Source organism: Rhipicephalus sanguineus, chromosome 7 (assembly GCF_013339695.2).
Source record: "Rhipicephalus sanguineus isolate Rsan-2018 chromosome 7, BIME_Rsan_1.4, whole genome shotgun sequence".
NCBI classification, from domain to species: domain Eukaryota; kingdom Metazoa; phylum Arthropoda; class Arachnida; order Ixodida; family Ixodidae; genus Rhipicephalus; species Rhipicephalus sanguineus.
In genome coordinates this window covers 124,148,812-124,169,919 of record NC_051182.1, presented here as the reverse complement: position 1 = coordinate 124,169,919, position 21,108 = coordinate 124,148,812, and the positions used below count along the sequence as shown (strand labels likewise).

General features: G+C 45.6%; 1 protein-coding gene across 1 annotated transcript in view; it reads left to right on the top strand.

The window, feature by feature from the left end:
- The window catches only part of LOC119399831 (cytochrome P450 9e2), a 31,012-nt gene that overhangs the window by 1,504 nt on the left and 8,400 nt on the right, over positions 1-21,108 (top strand). The window contains exons 2-5 of the mRNA XM_037666688.2: positions 10,011-10,107; positions 12,012-12,075; positions 12,155-12,263; positions 19,462-19,553. Of these exons, the coding sequence (XP_037522616.2) occupies positions 10,011-10,107; positions 12,012-12,075; positions 12,155-12,263; positions 19,462-19,553 (362 nt within the window). The remainder of the gene's footprint in view (positions 1-10,010; positions 10,108-12,011; positions 12,076-12,154; positions 12,264-19,461; positions 19,554-21,108) is intronic.

Below are 21,108 nucleotides of genomic sequence, written 5' to 3'. Positions count from 1 at the left end.
TCCCTTCCGCATATATCTGCCAGTCGCTGTATATCATCTTGACTGTCCGCAAATAAGACAATATCATCAGCATAAAATAGACCTGGAAGCTTCTGCTCAACCATCGCTCCGACCTGTTTGTGTGACAAATTAAATCCAATGTTGCTACCTTCTAGCGCTTTTTCCATCCTCGCCATGTACAGCATGAATAACAGCGGGGACAAAGGGCATCCCTGTCTCAGCCCCTTGCTAATTTCAACGCTGTCCTTGCTACTTATTCCTTCCCATTCTATACAAACTGTATTTTCTCGGTATATTTCTCTCAAAAGCTGTACACAGTCGTCACCTATGCCCACTTCCTTCAATATATCCCACAAAATTTCCTGATTAACGTTGTCATACGCCCCGGTGATATCTAGATAAGCTACGTATAAGGGCCTGTTTTCTATTTTAGATATTTCTATACACTGGGTAAGAACAAACAGATTATCGTCTAACCGCCTGTCGATTCGAAATCCATTCTGAAGTTCTCCCAAAATATCATTTTGTTCTACCCACGCTTCTATTTTTAATTTTACTGCCTGCATCGCCAACCTGTATAGCACCGATGTAATTGTTAGGGGTCTATACGAGCGAATGTTATCTTTTTCTCCCTTGCCTTTATAGATTAAGTTCATTCTACTTTTTCGCCAACTGTCTGGTATTTCCCTCTCCTGTAAGCACTTTTCTACAGCTTTCAGCAGTGCTTCTTTAGTGTTATGTCCGAGTTCGTTAATGAGGCTGACGGGAACCCCATCTAAGCCCGGCGTAGTGCGCTTAGGAATTTTTCCTTCTGCCTTCTTCCAATTGAAATTCTCTAGTACTACATCTTCGTCGGTTGCTCTCCTTTGCGTACTTTTACTCACCGGGGGAATCCCTGGGGGACCTTTCTAAACGAATCGGCTGTTATCTTTCGAATGTAACCTAGCGCTTCATATCCTTCGAATTTATTTCCTCCTTCATCTACCATATGTTGCATTGTGACAGACTTCCTACCCAGCGCTTTTAGGTGGCTCCAAAATATCCTAGGCGCGGCCTTCTTCTTTTCGCGAATCTCTGTCATCCAGCGTTCACTTTCACCTTTAATTTTTGCCTCGACTAATTTCTGCACAATGGATTTTTGCTCTAAATATATTTCCCATATTTGGTTAACTTCGTCCTGTGGCCGCTTCTCCTTTTTTGCCTGTCTGTGCTCCCGTGATGCCTGACGTCGCATCTCGATCGCTTCCCGGATTTCTTTGTTCCACCAACTTTTTGGCTTTTTCTTTCCTTTCCAACAAATAGTTTTCTTCTCTATTTCCATTTCTTTCGTGATTACATGTAGCAGCTCACTATACTTCCAGTCTTTGCCTGGTAGTTCGTCTACTTTTTCCTCGACTCTTGCGGCTATATTTGTTATTTGTTTGTCATTTAGATACGAGCTGCCAAACTTTGATTCTATGTTCTTATTTTCAGTTTTATATCCCATTTGTAATATTATGCGTTTATGATCACTACCCAAGCTGTTAATGCCTTCTTCGTCTATTCTCATGTCTCTAAGTTTGTCATATATTCCTTCTGTCATGAGACAGTAATCAATGCTCGATTGCCTGTTTCCGACTTCCCACGTGATCTGCCCCTCACACTTAGGCCCCACGTTAACTATCTCAAGACTATGTTGCTCGCAGAGATCTAGCAATAACTTGCCATTGGTGTCTGAATATCCGTCAAGGTCATGAATGTGAGCGTTCATGTCCCCTAGAAGGATTATTTCGGCATCATGACCAAATTCTTTAATATCGGTGCTTATGCATTTCACTATCTCCAGATTCTTTTCTCTGCAGTTATTCCCCGTCCACAAGTAAGCTACACCTAGCCACGTTTTCTTTCCACCTACTGTGCCCGAAACCCATATGTGCTCTGAACACGTCTGCTTCACTCTATCCCATTTTGTTCTGCTATGAATTAGCATTCCAACCCCCCCACCTCTCCTTTCTGATGTGATCCTGTTACATCCTTCCCAAACATAATTTTCAATATGTGGTGGCTCTTCCAAGTCTCTAAGGTGTGTTTCTGTAACCGCATAAACACCTATCTGTTCCTTGTTTAACTGTCCCTCAATCTCTAACCATTTTGCCTTTTTTCTGCCACCCTGCATGTTAATGTAACTAATTGCAACACGCGCCTTCTCCCTTCTTTTACCTTTTCTCTGTTTTTTCGCTATACTACCTGTCAAAGAGTCCCCCTGGTTGTTTTCCTCATTACAAGCTACCTTGGGCACCGAAGGGCCCGCGTGCCCCCCAAAAAAGCTACTGCGCGTCCTGCAAGACGCCACCCCACCTCATGGCCAAGCCTCCTATCGAAGTGTATTCCGTCTCTTCGAAAACCACCCCACCTGTGCACCTCTCTGTTTATTTCCACTACCTCGATGCCTTTCTCTCGACTAATTCGCCATATCTCTTTGTTTGCGACGACAACCGCTCTTTGCAAGCTGATATTTCGCACTGGTACTTCCGGTATTGTGCATACCACTATCTGCACCTGAGGGGAAATGGCGCGCATGTCATCGACCCCTTTCGCCAATGTGGTCGCTAGTTCGGCTGATTCTTTACTCAAGACGTCGTTTAGACCTCCCGCGATTATCACGAGGTTACGTCCATTAGACTTAGTTGCGAGTTCTGCGCTAGCTTGTCTCATCACTGATCCCAGCCTATGTCCCGGGAACTTCCCTATTAAAACTCGTTTGTCGCCTCTCACCCTTTCCTCGATTGCTTCTGCGCATGTAGCTAAATTCGTGTCCCCGGCGATTATCACGTGATCCGACTTTTCTGCTGGACTCTCCCGCACCTGGCCACTGCCCCGGTTACTAGCGCGTGCTACTGCTGTTGTTTTGTCCCCTCCCGTTCCCAAGACTACTTCGCGGAAAGTGGGTCCTGTGACCCTTGCACCTGTCTTTTCCAAACCTGTTTCCCCCTTCGCGCCTACCACTGTCGGGGTCGATGCCCCATTGTTGCCGCTGTCGCTTGCTACCTTTGCTGGCATGGCTACGTTTGCTAATCCCTCCTCGGCTGACTTAAGCCTTTCCGCCATAGCCATCGTTTTTTCCCGCTCTGTCGCTACCGCTTTCTCCAGCTCGGAGATTCTCACCATGAGCTCATTCTGGGCGGCCATCATTGTTTCCATTTTCGCCTCTAACTCGCATTGCTTACACTTGGCGTCAGCTGTCTCTGTCGTCTCATCCTCACAAACCTCTATTTTCCGCCCCATTCCGCATCCTGAACACTTTACGGTCTTTTTGACCATGGCTATAGATCGTTCACACGGTGGATTAGATACACTTAAAGCCAAATGATATCACAAAACTCCGCAAGTACGTTACACGTCTAAGCACCTGTGCACCTTTCAGCCACGTGGTGGCCGAACAAACAAATATTAAAAAAAAAACACCCGAGGCGACTGTCACACCACTTTGTACCGACAGTACAAAGTTGTAAGCTCTATTAAGCTGCAATCTAGTGGATTAACTAAAAAAACAAGCTCGAATCATGCAAAAAAAAAAAAAAACACTTATCTGACGCTGTCATTCCGGAGCCCACGAAAAACACGTCCGTCCTCTAGCAGCACCAGTAGCACCCCTACCTACCTACCTACCCTACCTAGGATATGAAACAATGATAGCGACATCTAGCGACGGTTCGTTCAACTACAACTTTCTTGAAATACGTTCGCATAGTGTGAATCATATACGGAAGGAAAATTGTGAAGAGAGTGCGTGCTAACGATTCTGTCTCTACATACTCTTAATAAAGCAGTTAAGATCAACAAGAAAGGCCTTTGCAGTATTGCAGATTTTTGTGCAACTCGGTTTCGCAAGTTGTCGCCACCATGAAGCGTTGTTCATCGTCATCATCATCAGCATGACTGCGCCCGCTGTGGGGCTAAGGTCTCTCCCATATTTCGCCAATCAATCCGGTCCTGTGCTTGTTGTGGGCACTTTGTCCCCAAAAACCTCTTAATCTCATCTACCTTAGCGTTGTTACCTCATCAGTAGCGTTGTTACCGCCGTACTACTCTTAAGGCAACTTAATCTCCTCACGAACGGTAACGTATTTGCCGATAAGCTACAGCCCCTTCGACTTACATTACATCAAGTGTAAGACAGTAAAATGGAAATGTAACTTAGTAATCTCAAGCTTTGGGCTAGTTATTTGTGCGCAGTAGTAAGTAAATATCGCGACAAAACCAAAGGGAACGACTCTGACAAGCGCCTGTCCGGTGTCGTTCCCTTTGGTTTTGTATACGTCTGAAGAAGTCGCGCTGTTTACATACTACTAGTAAATGGGGCCATCGACAATAGACCTTCCTGCCGTTCCCCTTTTAAGTGAGGGGCACTTTCTGGGCCCGGCCTGTTGTATGCTGTCGTATGCTGTCGTAGCTTGGCGTAATGCGTAGCCATCTGTAGCATATTAAGCGCGCGCTCGCGCCAAGGAGAAGTCTTCTTCCTCTTGTTCATCGAGAGCCTTGATGATATCATCAAGTGAACGCACGCTCCCGCCAAGAAGTCTTCTTCCTCTTGTTATTCGAGCGCCTTGACGATGACAAGTGCGGAGCACTTTAGGGGCCCGGGCTGTCGCATGCTGTCGTCGGTTTGCGTAAAACAGGCAAAACCACGTATAAAAAAGAGAAAAAAAAAGAATGAAGTGAGAAATAGAAAGTGGAAAGAAGAAAGAAAAAGAAGATAGGAAGAAAAATAGAAAGAGCAATAAATTTTGAGAGAGGAAGAAATAAATAAAAAAAAAAACATGGCTGATCCCTCTGTCATAGGAATCGGTATAACACGAAAGTGACACGTGTCTTCACAGAAGTACTGCTTATTGTGTAGTGATATATGAGAGCTTGTACAATGTCTATTCGTGTTTGGCAGCTAAAGCACCGTTTGACGTGGATGCACCCATGTTGACAGCATGTCTATATCGCGACGACTAACGCCCATGATCATGATTAAACCGTTGCGCACGGCAGCTGAAGGTGTGAACATATATTTGGACACAGCGAATCGTGAATCCCGCGTAAGGATGATATCAACAAGCTCACATCAACATTGGTACCCGGTATGCACTTCTTCAAAGCGTCGTCAATTAAGGAGAGAAACGGCACGGTGTGCGCTTTCTAGTAAAAGGTAGCCGACGCCTATGCTCATGCATACATAACACACACTGCGCTTCAGCAACGCGGGAGGTAGAGGTTCGTAGCCTGAGCCGCAAACGCGTGCGTCCCGCTGGCCTCTGTCTCGCAGGCGCTGCTCTCGCTCCACCAAGGCACGACATTCGCCCGTCGAACTCGCGTCCTTTCTGCAACGCATATTGCAGCAGTTTTGTTAGTCGGTGCTCTCGCAATTGAAGCAGTCGGCGGCGGAGAAATCCCGTTGGTGCACGTGGGAGCTGCACTACTCCGATGAGCCGACGCACGCTAACACGAAGCCAAAGGCAAAGAACGCAACTGCGTCAAGGGTGCCTCGGCGACGCCAGCGCGGCCAGTCTATCGCTCTGGTATCGAGACGCTTTAACCATGACCTCCAATATCGCGTGCAATCTCGGAGTAAGCGCTAGTAAGCGTCGAGCGTGAAGTTTTACTTCTTTTCACATCTCACAGACGGCGGCACCGCCCCGCTGCGCCCGCCGCGAAAGAGAATGTTGAAAGATATAAGGCGCGTTCGCGCCGTGTCTAGCATCTCCCGAGTTAGCTTAGTCGGTAGTGCGCCGGGCGCTCACCGTCGCGGCCGCAACGTCGTGGGTTCGATTCCCAGCGTGGTATCTTTTTCTTGGTTTTCTTTCTCACCCGTTGGCGTCCATTTTATCAACGTCATATCCGTGACGGATGTACTTGGTGGACCCCGGCATAAAACACTTTCGTGTTAAAATAAGGGGAGACAAAAAAAAAGCAAAGAAGGCTGCCCAGCTCCATACTTCCTTCAGGCTTGGCACCCCTTTTGCGAAGGTGCCTTAACTGTGTGCTCTCTCCCTCTCTCTCTCTCTCTTCATATTCCTATAAACAACTAGCTTATTTGAAACAGTTCGTCTGCATGTTCATTGCCCTAAACGGAACATCGGTTACTGCGGACGCGCACGTGAGCATTTGCGATGGTGGCGCCATCGCGGGCCGCAATCTCCAACTATACAGAGGTAACAGAAGAATACTTTTACAGCGACCAACCACGTCCTGCTTACCCGGTTGCGTAAAACGTCAACAACAAGATTACTGTTGACACGTGCTGCTTTCTTTCATTTTCCGTGTACACGAATGCCCATGCGAAACGTGGGCCTCGGATTTGTTTCAGAAAGTGTCTCGAAGGGCCGCTACAAGAGCTAGCACTGCCCTCCACGTTTACAGTAAGCTGGTACACCGAGAACGATGTCACGTTCACTAGGAAGCTCTATATTCTCTAATTTCTGACAATTCGTGTTTTACGTTTTCAAGACAAAGTTTTTTGCAATGCTTCTTCCTCCCACACTCTGAAACGGAATGTGATATGCGATGTTCTGTTTCTGACCGAATGATGGAGCAAGAAAAGCAGTATAACTGAGCAAATAAAAACTAAATGAGGCAAAGAAGTAAAGATTGGGCTCTTCTAGTCTTACGTCCGCTTCCGGTTTTCGCTTTCGGTCTCTCAGTTTGAAATACGACGTCACAACCAAACAAGAGGAACAGATGCCAAACTGTATTGGTTCCATCTCAATGCAATGATTGAGACATCTGAGAAATTTTTTAGGGTAACATTATGTGATCTCTAGGAGTAAGGTTCTACGATCGGCAATGTTTTCCTCCAGCTGTGATAAGTCACCATCATCATCATCATCATCATCATCATCATCATCATCATCAGCCTGTCTATGCCCACTGCAGGGCAAAGGCCTCTCCCATGTTCCGCCAATCAACCCGGTCCTGTACTTTCTGCTGCCACAGTATGCCTACAGACTTCTTAATCTCATCTACCCACCTAATTTTCTGTCTCCCCCTCACGCCTTTGCCATCTCATAGAATCCACTCAGTTACCCTTAATGACCACAGGTTATCCTGCCGACGTGCTGCGTGCCCGGCCCATCTCCGTTTCATCTGCTTGATTTCAACTATGATATCCTCAACCCCCGTTTATTCCCTGACCCACTCTGCTCTCTTCCTGTCTCTTGAGGTTACACCTATCATTTTCCTTTCCATCGCTCGCTGCGTCGTCCTCAATTTAAGTTGAACTCTCTTTGTAAGTCTCCAGGTTTCTGCTCCGTAGGTAAGTACCGGTAAGATGCAGCTGTTATATACCTGTGATAAGTATCGTGCCGTTAAAAAGGCTACTTTTCGCAGCATTCCGCGCTTAGCTCTTCCGAGACCAATCAGAAGGGATTCATTCCTGCGCACTACAATCTTAATAATGACGTAACCGATCGACCGTTTGTTTAACACACCCAGGAGAGGCTCAGCGATCTTAATGCTGTTGCACGCACTAAGTAAAAAAAAATATTAATGGCTATCTCCAAGAGAAAATAGATGTACAAAAAGAGGGGATGTATAAAACAGTGTCAAAACGACAAGGCATATTACCACAAGACAAGACATACAAAATGCCGATGGTAACAAACACACCTCTGAAAAAGTGAAATGGCGAAGAACCAAGAAAGAAATTCAACGGTATTCAAAGCCATTTTACAATGTGTAATGGCGTTATTACTACTACTACTGCTACTACTACTAGTACTACTACTACTACTACTACTACTACTACTACAACTACTACTACTACTACTACTACTACTACTACTACTACTACTACTAATCAATCAATCAATCATTTATTTAACGTGCCCAGGAACAACCGTAAGGTCTTTGTGCAGGCGCACGCAAAAAAAAAACAATAAAAATAAACTATACAATACAGACAGTCTTCAGAAATAAAAAGAGCAAATACACATAGACAAAGAGAAATGAACACAAAAGGGGAGGAGTAAAATAAGACAACACGAGAAATATTGAAGGGGAATGAAAAATTAGATTGCATATATACAACTATGCGGAAAGGCGGAGAAGGGAAGACTTTGTACATTGTGCCATACTATGTCAAAACAGTACAAAGCTCGGATAAAAACAATGATTGTGGACTATGAAAAATGTCAAGATCAAGAAAATTAACATTATAGAGACTTTGTATTCTGTGAACGGTAGAGTGTTGGAAGAAGCAGGCGGGTACATGAAACGGTCTGTTCTCTCTGGTTAACTTACGCGGAATTCGAAAATTAACACAATTGAGAAGTACAGGGCAGGATATGATACCGTGGACTAGCTTGTAAAGAAACAAGAGATCAGAACGATTTCGTCGGCAGTGAAGTGATGGCAATGATAATAATTCAGCAGTATTTGAACGAGATTTTTTAGCAAAGCGATGGTTATATATGCTAAGGAATTTTTTCTGGACTCGTTCAATGGTGTTACCGCTGGATTGAGCAATGCCATTCCATATCACGGACGCATACTCCAGTTGAGGAAGACATAGCGCGGTGTACAATTTTCGGAAGGGCATAGGAGAACGGAATTCTCTAGACAATCTGCAAACACAGCCTAGGGTGCGAAGACCCCGCAAAGCAACACGCTTAGCGTGAGCAGAAAAGTTTAACGTGCTATCAACAACAACACCAAGATCACTGATTTCATAAACCTTGCATAAGGACACACAATTGACAGAGTATTGAAATGACACGCTAGATGTTTTGCGAGTGATAGACATGAATTTTGTCTTCGAGGCATTCAGAGAAAGGTTATTAGCGTTGCACCATTCGGAAAAAGAGCGCAAATCTGACTGCAGCAAGCGACAGTCGTTAACTGAATGAATTTCCTTAAAAATCTTGATGTCATCGGCATACAAGAGGAAAGAAGAATTACGAATGGCAAAAGAAACATCATTAACGTAAATTAAAAATAGGAGTGGGCCTAATACTGACCCTTGAGGGACCCCACTAGTCATTTTATACAAAGAAGACGTTTGGCCATTTACCGCTACATAACAATATCTATTGAGCAGATAGCTCTGCAGGAGATTCACAACCGACAAGTCAACATCAAATTGCGCAAGTTTAACCATAATCAGTGTGTGGCTGACTACGTCAAAAGCCTTGCTCAGGTCACAGTAGAGTACGTCAACCTGTCCTCTCTGAGAAATAGGTGTGGAGATCTGCGTCATGAAACTAGCAAGATTTGTGGTAGTTGAGCGGCCAGCGAGAAAACCATGTTGATTAGGAATCAATGAGCTTTTAACACTAAAAGACAATATTTTGTGAAGAGCCAGCTCGAAGATCTTTGATGTGGCACATAGTAGAGAAATCGGGCGATAATTAGAAACATCTGTTTTAGAGCCCGACTTAAATACTGGGAAAACACGAGCAGTTTCCACATGCTAGGAAATGTGGAAGTGTCCAGGCAGTTATTAAATATCGTAGTCAGTACTGGGACAAATATACTACTATAAGCTTTTAGTATGGCGGAGGGGATGCCATCTGGGCCACATGATAAGGATGGTTTTAAGCACTTAATGCATTCGCAGATAAGATTTCATCCAGCGACAAAATAATAATAATAATAATAATAATAATAATAATAATAATAATAATAATAATATAATAATAATAATAATAATAATATTATTATTATTATTATTATTATTATTATTATTATTATTATTATTATTATTATTAATATTATTATTATTATTATTATTATTATATTATTATTATTATTATTATTATTATACGCAGAGTTGCGTTTCTGATGCAGGGAAGGTACCCATTGTGCGTTTCTTTAATTGTAAATTGTTCGCGTAGTTTATATACAAGGTTGAAATGCCCATGACTTCTCGCACCTTTCTTTACCAGATGCCCTTTCAGGGTCGCACTCATTCAAACCATTTTCTTGCATTCCAAACTTTCGATTATACTTAATCGTCTCGTTTTTTTTCGTTTTTTTTTAAACCATAGGTGGACGTGCCCGACATGGCGCAACTACTACTGGACGACGCGCTTGGCAAGAGCAACTCGGAAACGAAAAAGAACGAAGTCCCTCAGACAAATGCCGGTAACACTTTAATACTTCACGCAACAGATACAAGATGCATAGGCTGTTGGGCGAGTTGGTCATTCACGATGACTTAAAAGAGCGAGAAATAACGTGGGACAAGACGAAGGATACAATAGGACAGGTGCATAGCCGACAGGCGCACATTCGCAGGGCAGTCGATGCGCCTGTCCTGTGGCCTCCGTCTTGTCCTCCGTTGTTTAGCGCTCTTTTCAATCATCTAGTGCAAAACATAACTAAGACCTCCTCCCCCTCTCTCTTTTTTTATTTGACCCCTGAAAGCCGGAGCGCCATGCGTTCCACATTAGGAGTACGTCAAAACTTGTGCTATTTCTTTATTTTTTATTTTTGTGGCCTGGTTAGGCACACTGATATGATTACGCTAAATCTTGAAAACAAAACGACCCAAAATAGAGAACACCGGAAAAAAAGGGCGCAGAGAAAAGCGTACCAACTTGCCCAAGCAACTACTGTAGCTACACTGAATCCCTGACTGAGAACATGTATAATTACAAATAAAATTAAGCGTATTTCATGTGATAGTGCGAATAGATCATATATACAGAGTTAAACACAATAATATGAAAAATATACAACGGGGAATACGAATACATACAAAGATAGACTTCATATTTAGTTTCACATTCAGTACACTCTAGAGGGAAATATGCGATCTGATTATTTCCAATGTAGAGTTTATTACTGCCTCCATACTCAGTCACGCAAACGAGCCATGTTTCCTCAACCTATTTTTGTTGTCGCTAAAGTCATCGACCAGTGCAGCACTCCTTGTACAGGAACTAAAATTTCCCCGAATCAATCTCAGCACAAATTATTTTCGCAGGCAGCTACAAGGGAAATCTCCCTGACGGTATGAAAAATTTTACTTGATCCTTTTAAGAAATGAACGGTGGAAACATTACCCGCAGCGATGGTCTAGTGGTTATGGTTCTCGACTGCTGACCAGAAGGTCTCGGGATCGCATCCCGGCCGCGGCGGCCGCATCTTCGGTGGAGGCGAAAAGGCTTGAGGTCCGTGTACTTAGATTTAGGTGCACCACAAAAAAGCCCCTGATGGTCGAAATTTCCGGAGCCCTCCACTACGGCGTCCCTAATATTCATAACGTGGTTGTGGGGTGTAAAACCCAACAATCGTTAATAATGTAATCATTCGTCGCCCAATGGTCCTCGTTTCATTAGGATGCGAAAACAGGAAAATCATTTAAGTTTACCCTGTATCTGATCATGTGCAAATCAATGTTTTAGTGACTGAGTTTTTTGTAAAGAAAATTTTGAACGCCAGAAAATTTACCGAAGTGCTACGGTGAACATCCTTTCAGTGTTTTCGTAGGCTGTCAGACGAATCTTTTCCGAAACGTCCCCGTTCTTTTCAAAAAGGCGTTATATCATGCATACACGTTCCCCCTCAAGTACAGTCACGCATAATATGAAAGGGAACACCCAGTTAATATTTACATGTTGATTACCCGTGATGCGCATATATGACGTAATGAACATTAATGGTTGGTTTATATTTTATTAAATATATAAACTTTATATATAGATTTAACGTACTGACTATCCTTCATTGATATGTAATGATTCGCGAAATGTGCCCTTTCACTTTAAAATCCACCTTTACGAACGCGTTCGTGCTTTGTACCTTTGTTTGCCTATTGTGGCATCTTGGTAGTCATCCCAGCGTTGCCTATGGCATTGTTTATGGTCGTAAATGTGCATGTTACACTGCGTTGTGCGCCGCGTAACCTAAAACATGTATCTCGATTTGGAAAACCTAATTATTGTTAGTGTTGACAGAAAGCTTACCTTATCGTGTTCATCTGTGGTCGTTTGACTGTGCCTTTTTTTTTGTGGCCATTTGCTTTCTGTGCATCTGCCTATCAGTACCATTGTCCCAGGAGAAATTGTACGAGCTCAGCACCAACTGTATGGACGTTTTCCTCGGAGGGTGAGTTCTGAATGCAGAGAAAAATTGAATAGGAGGTAAATAAATGGTTCCTTCTTTATTCTTTCGTCACTGCGCGCAGCTACGACACCACGAGGCTGGCGTTGACGTACTGGTTTTACCTGATGGGCAAACACCCCGACATCCAGGAGAGAATGAGAAACGAAGTACTCGAAGCTTTCAAGAAAGAGGTAAGCACGCAATTCTGCACTTAAAAAAATCTCCAAAACTCACAACTATTGCTTGTTGCCAACGAAGAAAAGTGACGAACGCGTAAAGCCCGAAATGCTTTAAGTTAAAGCTTTATTGTACACTCTCATTCAGGTCCCGTTTAAAGTGCTTCATATAGCCAGCAAACTGGACATTTTTCCTCTAGTTTCCGGACATCGCTAGCATTTACCCGGTACCTGATTAAGAGTGCGTAGATCTCTTAATAAGACGAAAGCCTTAAGGCCTTGAAAGACGCGGCACGCTGTACAAAAGCTCACCTCACCTCCTGAAAATCAGATGACAAGCAGGACTTGAGCAATAGTCGAAACAAGGCATTCTGCGTAGCAATCAGCTATACTACAGCAGAGCCCAGCCCGACATTGCTCGAAATCGCTTTGAATAAAACACCATATACATTCGTCACGTCGGGCAAGGAGTCGCGCTAACAGGCGTAATATTGCGTGGAAAATGAGTAGAATCGCATCGGGCATCACACCGTGTGAATAGCGCTTCAAGTGGGTGGTTGAAAACTGCGTACCGATGATAAAGGGCTGAGCTATAACTCATAATCAACATCGTCATCATCACTGCCGTCGTCGTCATCCCCGCAGGGGCGTCTGCGCAAGCAGGCGTTTGGTGTGTAGCGACACCACGGACCCGAGCTAACGGGGGGGTTTCGACCCCCTCCCACGCCTAGCCGTGCGTGGCATTGCCGTGTCCGGGGAAAAGGGGATCCTGGGGGTTGAGCCGACGCCGGGTGATTGGACCTTTAAGGCCCCCCGGCAGAGGCAACACACCCCTTTGGCCCCGGCTTCACGTAGACGGCACCCCTGGGCTGACCAACCCGGGGGAATTCGGCAGTCGCCTTTTCCTGTCTCTCTCTCCCCTCACCTTCGTCTTTCCTTCTCACTTTTAATCTTTCCTGTCCTCTCCTCTCTTCCATTTACTTCCGTTTTTCTTGGCGGCGAGGGTTAACCTTGTGTATGTGCCCTCTCTTGGGCGCATTATATTTGGTTATAGTAGCTGTGTACAGCTGGCGTAGGCATGCTTTATATCAATATAAGTGCTGTCGCGTCCCCATGTTGGGCTCCATGGTGGGCGGCTGGCATGGCTGCCGAAACTATACTTAATATATGGCCTCAACCTCATTTCCTCGACTGAATGATCGTCCTCTCACAAAGAGAGGTCGCACCGAAGACACTCTGAATGCCTTGCTCAAACCCAAAGAAATTTTTCCACGCTTCCACGTAATACACTGCGAAACACTCGACAAGAACGCAAGAACCATCTCTCCTTTCGTTGTATCGAAATGCCTCACCAATACACTCGGTCAAGGCTATAAGGCTACAAGAATGGCTAGTGGGGACCTTTTTCTAGAAGTTCAAAGTAAGACCCAGTATGAAAAACTTTCAAAACTTGCCTCTTTTGGAAGCACCCCTGTCTCTATTACACCACACCGATCCCTCAACAGTTCCCGAGGTGTAGTATCTGACCAAGACCTGCTCGACTTGACTGAGAGTGAGCTCCTTGAGGGCTGGAATGAACAGCATGTAACACACGTACAGCGAATTAAAATCAGACGTGACGACAAAGAAATCCCGACAAAACACCTGATTATCACATTTTCGACAAGCACCCTACCAGAGTATCTCGAAACAGGCTACCTGAAGCTAAAGGTCAGACCTTATATACCCAACCCTCGCCGTTGCTTTAAGTGCCAACGTTTCGGTCACGGCTCTCAGAGCTGCCGCGGCCGTCAAACATGTGCCAAGTGCAGTTCACACGATCACCCTGCAGACGACTGTGTGGAAACTCCCCTTTGTGCAAACTGCGAAGGTACTCACCCAGCATACTCTCGTAGCTGTCCTTCATGGAAAAAAGAGAAAGAAATAATTACACTCAAGGTAACTGAAAATATCTCGTTTAAGGAGGCGCGCAAACGCCTTTCCTTCGCACAGGGTCCTACATTCGCGGACGTGGCACGCAAGGGGGCAGTGCCACAAAGGTTCGCGGCGGCCGCACGTACCACGCACAGTGGACGGGCGGTAGCGCCATCCGCCCCCTCAGCGGAAGCAGCCCGGGCTGCTCCGCAACCAACGGGCATGCAGGCCTCCGGATCTGCAGGCCCAGGGCCTTCTGTTCAGGCAGAAAGCCCCAAAACTCTGACACCCGTGCGCGTTAGCCGCGAGCGGGCATCCAGCGTCTCTACTGAGGCGATGGATACAATGGCAAGTCCAACGGCGTCCCAAGCGCCGAAGGAACGGCGCAGCTCGTTGGAGCGCGCCAAAAAAGGAAAAACCCGCATCACAGGGCCTGAAAAGGGCTCTGTGACTTAAGGCAATAGTTCTTCCAGTACACACAGCACTAATTTACACTCAAAATGGAGACACAAATTCTACAATGGAACGTCAGAGGCCTACTAAGAAACCTCGACGATATCCAAGAGCTGCTACATGAACACTCACCAAAAGTGCTGTGTGTACAAGAAACACACCTAAAATCCAAGAACACGAATTTTCTACGCCAATATGTCATATTCAGAAAGGACCGGGATGATGCCATCGCGTCATCCGGTGGTGTAGCTCTTATAGTAAATCAAGGAGTAGCGTGCACACATTTACCGCTCCGAACGTCCCTGGAGGCAGTAGCTGTTCGAGCGGTTCTTTTAAACAAACTCGTAACCATTTGCTCTCTCTACATACCTCCACACTACCACCTTCACAAACATGAGTTCCAGTCCCTTAATAGATGAACTACCAGAACCATACCTGGTGCTTGGGGACTTCAATGCACATAGCAGTCTATGGGGCGACTCTCGGTGCGATGCGCGAGGTCGTCTAATTGAACAATTCCTTTTCTCTTCGGGCGCTTGCCTGTTGAATCTGAAAGATCCAACATATTATAGCCTCGCTAACAATACATACTCGTCTATAGATCTCAGCATTACATCTCCATCGCTTCTACCCTTACTTAAATGGAAAGTCATTAATAACCCTTACGGAAGTGACCACTTTCCTATTGTTCTGAGCACACAAATAGTAAATGAATGTCCCCCACAGGTTCCCAAATGGCACATTGACAAAGCCGACTGGGAACAGTTTCGTAAGACTGCTCTCTTAAGTTGGACAGACATGTGTGATTTAAGCATAGGTGCAGCTGTAGACTACTTCACAGCTTTTCTGATTAATGCTGCCACCAAATGTATCCCACAAACAAGTGGACTGTCTGGCAAACGACGGGTCCCATGGTGGAACAATGAATGCCGGAAGGCGCGCAAAAAACAAAACAAAGCATGGAGGTTGCTTCGGGACTCTCCGACAGCCGAGAACCTTGACAGTTTTAAAAACATAAAATCTCAAGGCAGGAGAACGCGCCGACAGGCAAGAAGAGAAAGTTGGGAGAAGTTTTTAACGGGGATCAATTCGTACACACAGGAAGCTAAAGTCTGGAACATGGTTAGTAGGGTAGCAGGGCGGCAAGTACATTCACTTCCTCTAGTAAACACACAAGGCGACACCTTGGAAGACCAGGCAAACTTCCTCGGCGCACACTTCGAACAAGTGTCTAGTTCCGCGCATTACTCTGAAGTCTTCCAACGGTACAAAACAAGAATAGAAAAACAAAAACTAGAGCGGAAATGTACAAACCACGAGGCATACAACCAACCCTTCAGCTTAGCTGAGCTCCAGGTATCGCTTAACAGCTGCAGTAATTCCGCCCCAGGTTCTGACCGTGTGGTATACGACATGCTGAAAAACCTACCTGCCGAAACGCAAAGAACCTTACTTTCCTTATACAATGCTATCTGGTTTTCCGGCGAAATACCCTCGTCTTGGAAAGAGGCCATTGTCATTCCTATTCTAAAACAGGGCAAGGATCCATCCTCCGTTACGAGCTACAGGCCAATCGCACTAACAAGCTGCCTGTGCAAACTTTTTGAAAAGATGATAAACCGCCGTCTTATACATTTCCTGGAAACAAACAATCTACTTGACCCGTACCAGTGCGGATTTCGCGAGGGTAGATCCACGACCGACCACCTGTTACGTATCGAGGCACAAATCCGTGACGCTTTTGTACACAAGCAGTTCTTCCTTTCTGTGTTCCTCGATATGGAAAAGGCTTACGACACCACATGGCGCTTTGGAATATTAAGAGACCTGTCCCACCTTCGTGTACGTGGTAGAATGCTAGATATAATAGAGAGCTACTTGTCGGATCGTACGTTCCGTGTCCGAGTAGGAAATGTTCTATCAATACCATTCCTTCAAGAAACTGGAGTGCCACAGGGAGGTGTACTTAGCTGTACACTCTTTATTATCAAAATGAATTCCTTGCGTCTTTGCATTCCACGAAATATGTTTTACTGCACATATGTCGACGATGTCCAGGTCGGTTTTAAATCGTGCAACCTTTTCATGTGTGAGCGGCAGGTCCAGCTAGGGCTGAACAAGATCTCCAAATGGGCAAATGAGAATGGTTTTAGTCTTAAACCTCAAAAAAGCACCTGTGTCCTGTTCTCTCGAAAGAGAGGCCTTCAACCTGCTCCAGATATTGACCTGCATGGTCAACATCTCTCCGTGAAGACGGAACACAAATTCTTAGGCCTTATCCTGGATAGTAAGCTTACGTTCGTATCACACATTAAATATTTAAAAAACAAATGCATAAAAACAATGAATGTTCTAAAAGTGTTGTCACGCACTACGTGGGGTAGTGACAAGAAGTGTCTGTTGAACTTGTATAAGAGCCTCATACGCACTCGCCTAGACTACGGGGCAATAATCTATCAATCTGCGACGCCAAGCGCCCTAAAGATGCTTGACCCTGTCCACCATCTAGGCATTCGACTATCTACGGGCGCCTTTCGAACTAGCCCCGTAGAAAGCCTCTACGCCGAATCGAACGAGTGGTCGCTCCACCTACAGAGATCATACCTATCATTTGTATATTTTCTGAAGGTGAACGCCAACAAGGAACACCCCTCACACTCCACAATCAATGATTTGTCCAGCTCTGCCCTTTTTGACAACCGTCCTTCGATGACACAGCCCTACTCGCTTCGCGTGAGGGGCCTAGCTGTAGAAACGGGTGTGCCACTTCTCGAACACTCTCTAATGGCTCCCGCTCCACATCTCCCGCCGTGGCAGTGGCAGCTTATAGATTGTGATGTTTCTTTCATGGAAGTTACCAAGCACGCGCCACTTGCACACATCCGTACACACTTCCTCGAACTCCAGCACAAGTACACTTGTCCAGAATTCTTTACAGACGCCTCAAAGTCCAATACTTCTGTGTCGTACGCAGCGGTTGGTCCATCCTTTTCCGATTCCGGTATTCTGCACCCAAACTCAAGTATCTTCACAGCGGAAGCTTACGCGATACTTGCGGCTGTTAAGCACATAAGACAATCAAAACTACAAAAGGCAGTTATTTACACGGATTCCCTAAGTGTGGTAAAAGCTTTAAAAACACTGAAAAAACACAAGAACCCGGTCCTTGTCTCGCTGTACTCTCTCTTATGCACGATATACACACTCGAACAACATGTTGTAGTGTGCTGGGTGCCAGGGCACCGCGAGATTCCAGGCAACGTGTTGGCGGATCACCTAGCAGTATCCGCCCACGAAAACAGCCCCCATACACTCGTAGCTATTCCCCCATTAGACTTAAAACCCTTCCTCAAAAGAAAGCTCAGGGCCTTTTGGCAGAGAACATGGGATATGCAGACAAGAAATAAGCTACACGTTGTCAAACCGCATCTCGGTAATTGGCCGCCGGTCTCGAAGTCACGCTACACAGAAGTTACACTTTGCAGACTGAGGATAGGCCACACACATAGTACACATTCATATCTTTTGTCCGGAGGCGATCCACCTCTGTGTGATCACTGTGGCGATCCACTAACTGTACTCCACACCCTACTGCAATGCACGGAACTTGACACTCTCAGAAAAAAGCATTTTTCATCAATCTACCTGCAGTTCCCACTCCATCCCGATATGTTCATTGGCAGAGAACCACTTTTTAAATATCAGTCTCTCTTCGAATTTCTAAAAGATGTCCATAACTTCAACGTTATTTTTCCAGGCGCTCGTAGCGCGGCCTCATGATTGAGGCTGTTGCTGCGGTAACTCTCAAAGGAAGCACCTGCCTCCCGGCCTTTGGGCTCAAAGGCCTTGAGGAGGCATTCGTGCAGTTATCCTGCCTCCCACTTGTAAATACCATGCTCACTCGCCATATATCCCACACCCATAGATCACACCACTTATCACTGCCATAATTTTATACTGTATACACATCTTTTACGCTTCTTTAAAGCACGTGATTTTAGGCCTCTATACAGCCACAATACACCCGGTCATCGTAATCATTGGTCATCGCTAACACCACATAATAGACATGGCGCTCTTTGGCCACCCATGGCCCTTGCGCCACAAAACCCCACTAATCATCATCATCATCATCGTCGTCGTCGTCATCATCCAAAGCGTCAAGAAGGTGTTCTCTCCCCACGCGAACTCTCAAACTCCGATGCTGCTGATGACGATTATGATGATTATGAAATAGCCACAGCTGATTGCTTTCGACTTGGAGTCGTCTTTTAAGGGAATACAGAAGAGCCCCTGTGAATGTTTTCGGCCGTTGCAGTGCGGCAGCAAACTGGAGAAGATCGCTCTTCTTGCAAAGTACATAAAATTGACGTTCGACTGCGGTACGACCTATCCTTAAGCTTCATATGTGCCAGGCGCACCCAATGAATTGAATTCTATTCACGCATGGCCGGCCATTACTGAAAATTCTGACACTCTTGTAAAAGTGTATAATGATTTCCACCAGCAGGAAGCTCCAGATATGATAATAAGATAAATTTTGACGACGATTACAACCATGATGTCATGGCAGTAAATGAGCCATGGAGTGACAACGGAGCGGTAAGGGCGAAGGAAATGCGTTATAACCACATTTGTTTTGAAATAATTCATTTCAATTACCGTCATAGCGAACTGTCGCGAACGCGGCAGATATTAGCCGGCACTAGTGATATGCGGATAAGCATGTTATACGTCACATCACACCTGCAGAGTGTACATCCTAATGCAAAACTTATTAAAAACCAGTAACAGAGGTGGAAAAGCGACGCTCGCGGAAAAGCGTTTCATTTTTTTTTTCTTGTAGGGCGACGAACTCTCCGTTCCGACACTCACGGGGCTGACGTACACGAACCAAGTGCTGTCCGAGACGCTACGCATGTATCCACCCATCATCACGTAAGTATCGAAGCCTAACTTAACAAATGGCACGACAGGACATGGACTGAAGGACACGGACTCTTGGGTCACTTGTCCCTTTTGGGGTTTGTCCTGTCAAGGGCCCTTTCGGGCACTTGTCCTGTTTGACCCCATGAGCTTCTAAACCAACTGACTAAGGAGTGCGTATTCTCAAAGGCAAATCTTGCACATACATTCTGAGGGAAGGGGGGGAGGGGCTGGTAAATACTAGCAGGTTTATTAAGAACAGTCTGCCACACGTATAGAGTCACATTTGTTTCCACAAGTGTGCCTATAGTTACTGCGTCCTACATCGGGCAAACGCATCGCATGAAGGACAGTATCTGACGCCAGGCCCGGCTGAAGTGACATCGCCACTTTAATGATGTGAAATCCTGAGGTGGAAAATGAATGCTATGAAACACAGCATTACAAGCCGACAATAAAGGCGGTGGAGGGCATTCGTTGGATATAGAAGTGGCTTGTGTCTTGCATAAGCTAGTAGAATAACTACTACATATTTGTAAGTCGGATTTGGTGGCGGCAGGACCTGTCGCGGTGTTAGAGCGGGTACGCTAAGATTATGCGTGACATATAACTGCTATTATTCTGTGTCTGTCTCGTCTTCATTTACAACACGAATGCAGTTAACCAAAATTGTGAGAGTATACGGCTTGTTTGTTTTTCAAAGAGCAATATTTACGCCCCAGAGATGTTAGTGTGCCTTATTACATGGCTTGCTACTCTCGGTCTCGGCTTACACACACACACACACACACACACACACACACACACACACACACACACACACACACACACACACACACACACACACACACACACACACACACACACACACACACACACACAACACACACACACGCGCACACACGCACACACACGCACACACACAAACGCAGACACACGAGTCATTCATAATGTTTCGTTCAGGTACGCAGTCCTTAACTTAAGAACACCAGCAGCGGTGTTGCGTTCCGTGTCGCGCATGCGGTGCTTTGCCACTGGCCCGGAAGGTGCCGCATCTCCAAGCTCAAGCCGCGTTGCCAATGTGTGGCTGCCTTCAGAATCTGTCGCTTTGAGTAATAATACCGAGAACAGACACACAGGGCGTCTTATAAGTCTTCCCCGAGTATTACGTGTCGTGCACATTGAGAGTTTCACTGTCTAATTTCGTAGTACGTGTAGGCAACGTCGAGTCATCTGGAGGAGGCATGTTTCATCTTGCCTCCTTAGTCCTCGTGGAATGCAGAAGTTACGACAGTACGGCTTGCTGGTCATGTATGCCCGTTGCTGCAGCGCGAAGCAGCCGGGGGTCGTCGAGAGTGCGTGCATGTGACAGCAGTCACGTGACTGGAGCATCAAGTAATCGCAGAACAGGGGATCGCACGAAGTAATCGCAGAACAGGGAATCGCATGAAGTAATCGCTGGAGTCGACGTTCAGTTCAATTAAAGGGGCCCTTCAACATTTTCCCAAGTAATCCTCAAATGGCTTCATTAAAAGAGCTTCTTGCCTCACGAATCGACAGCCGCAAA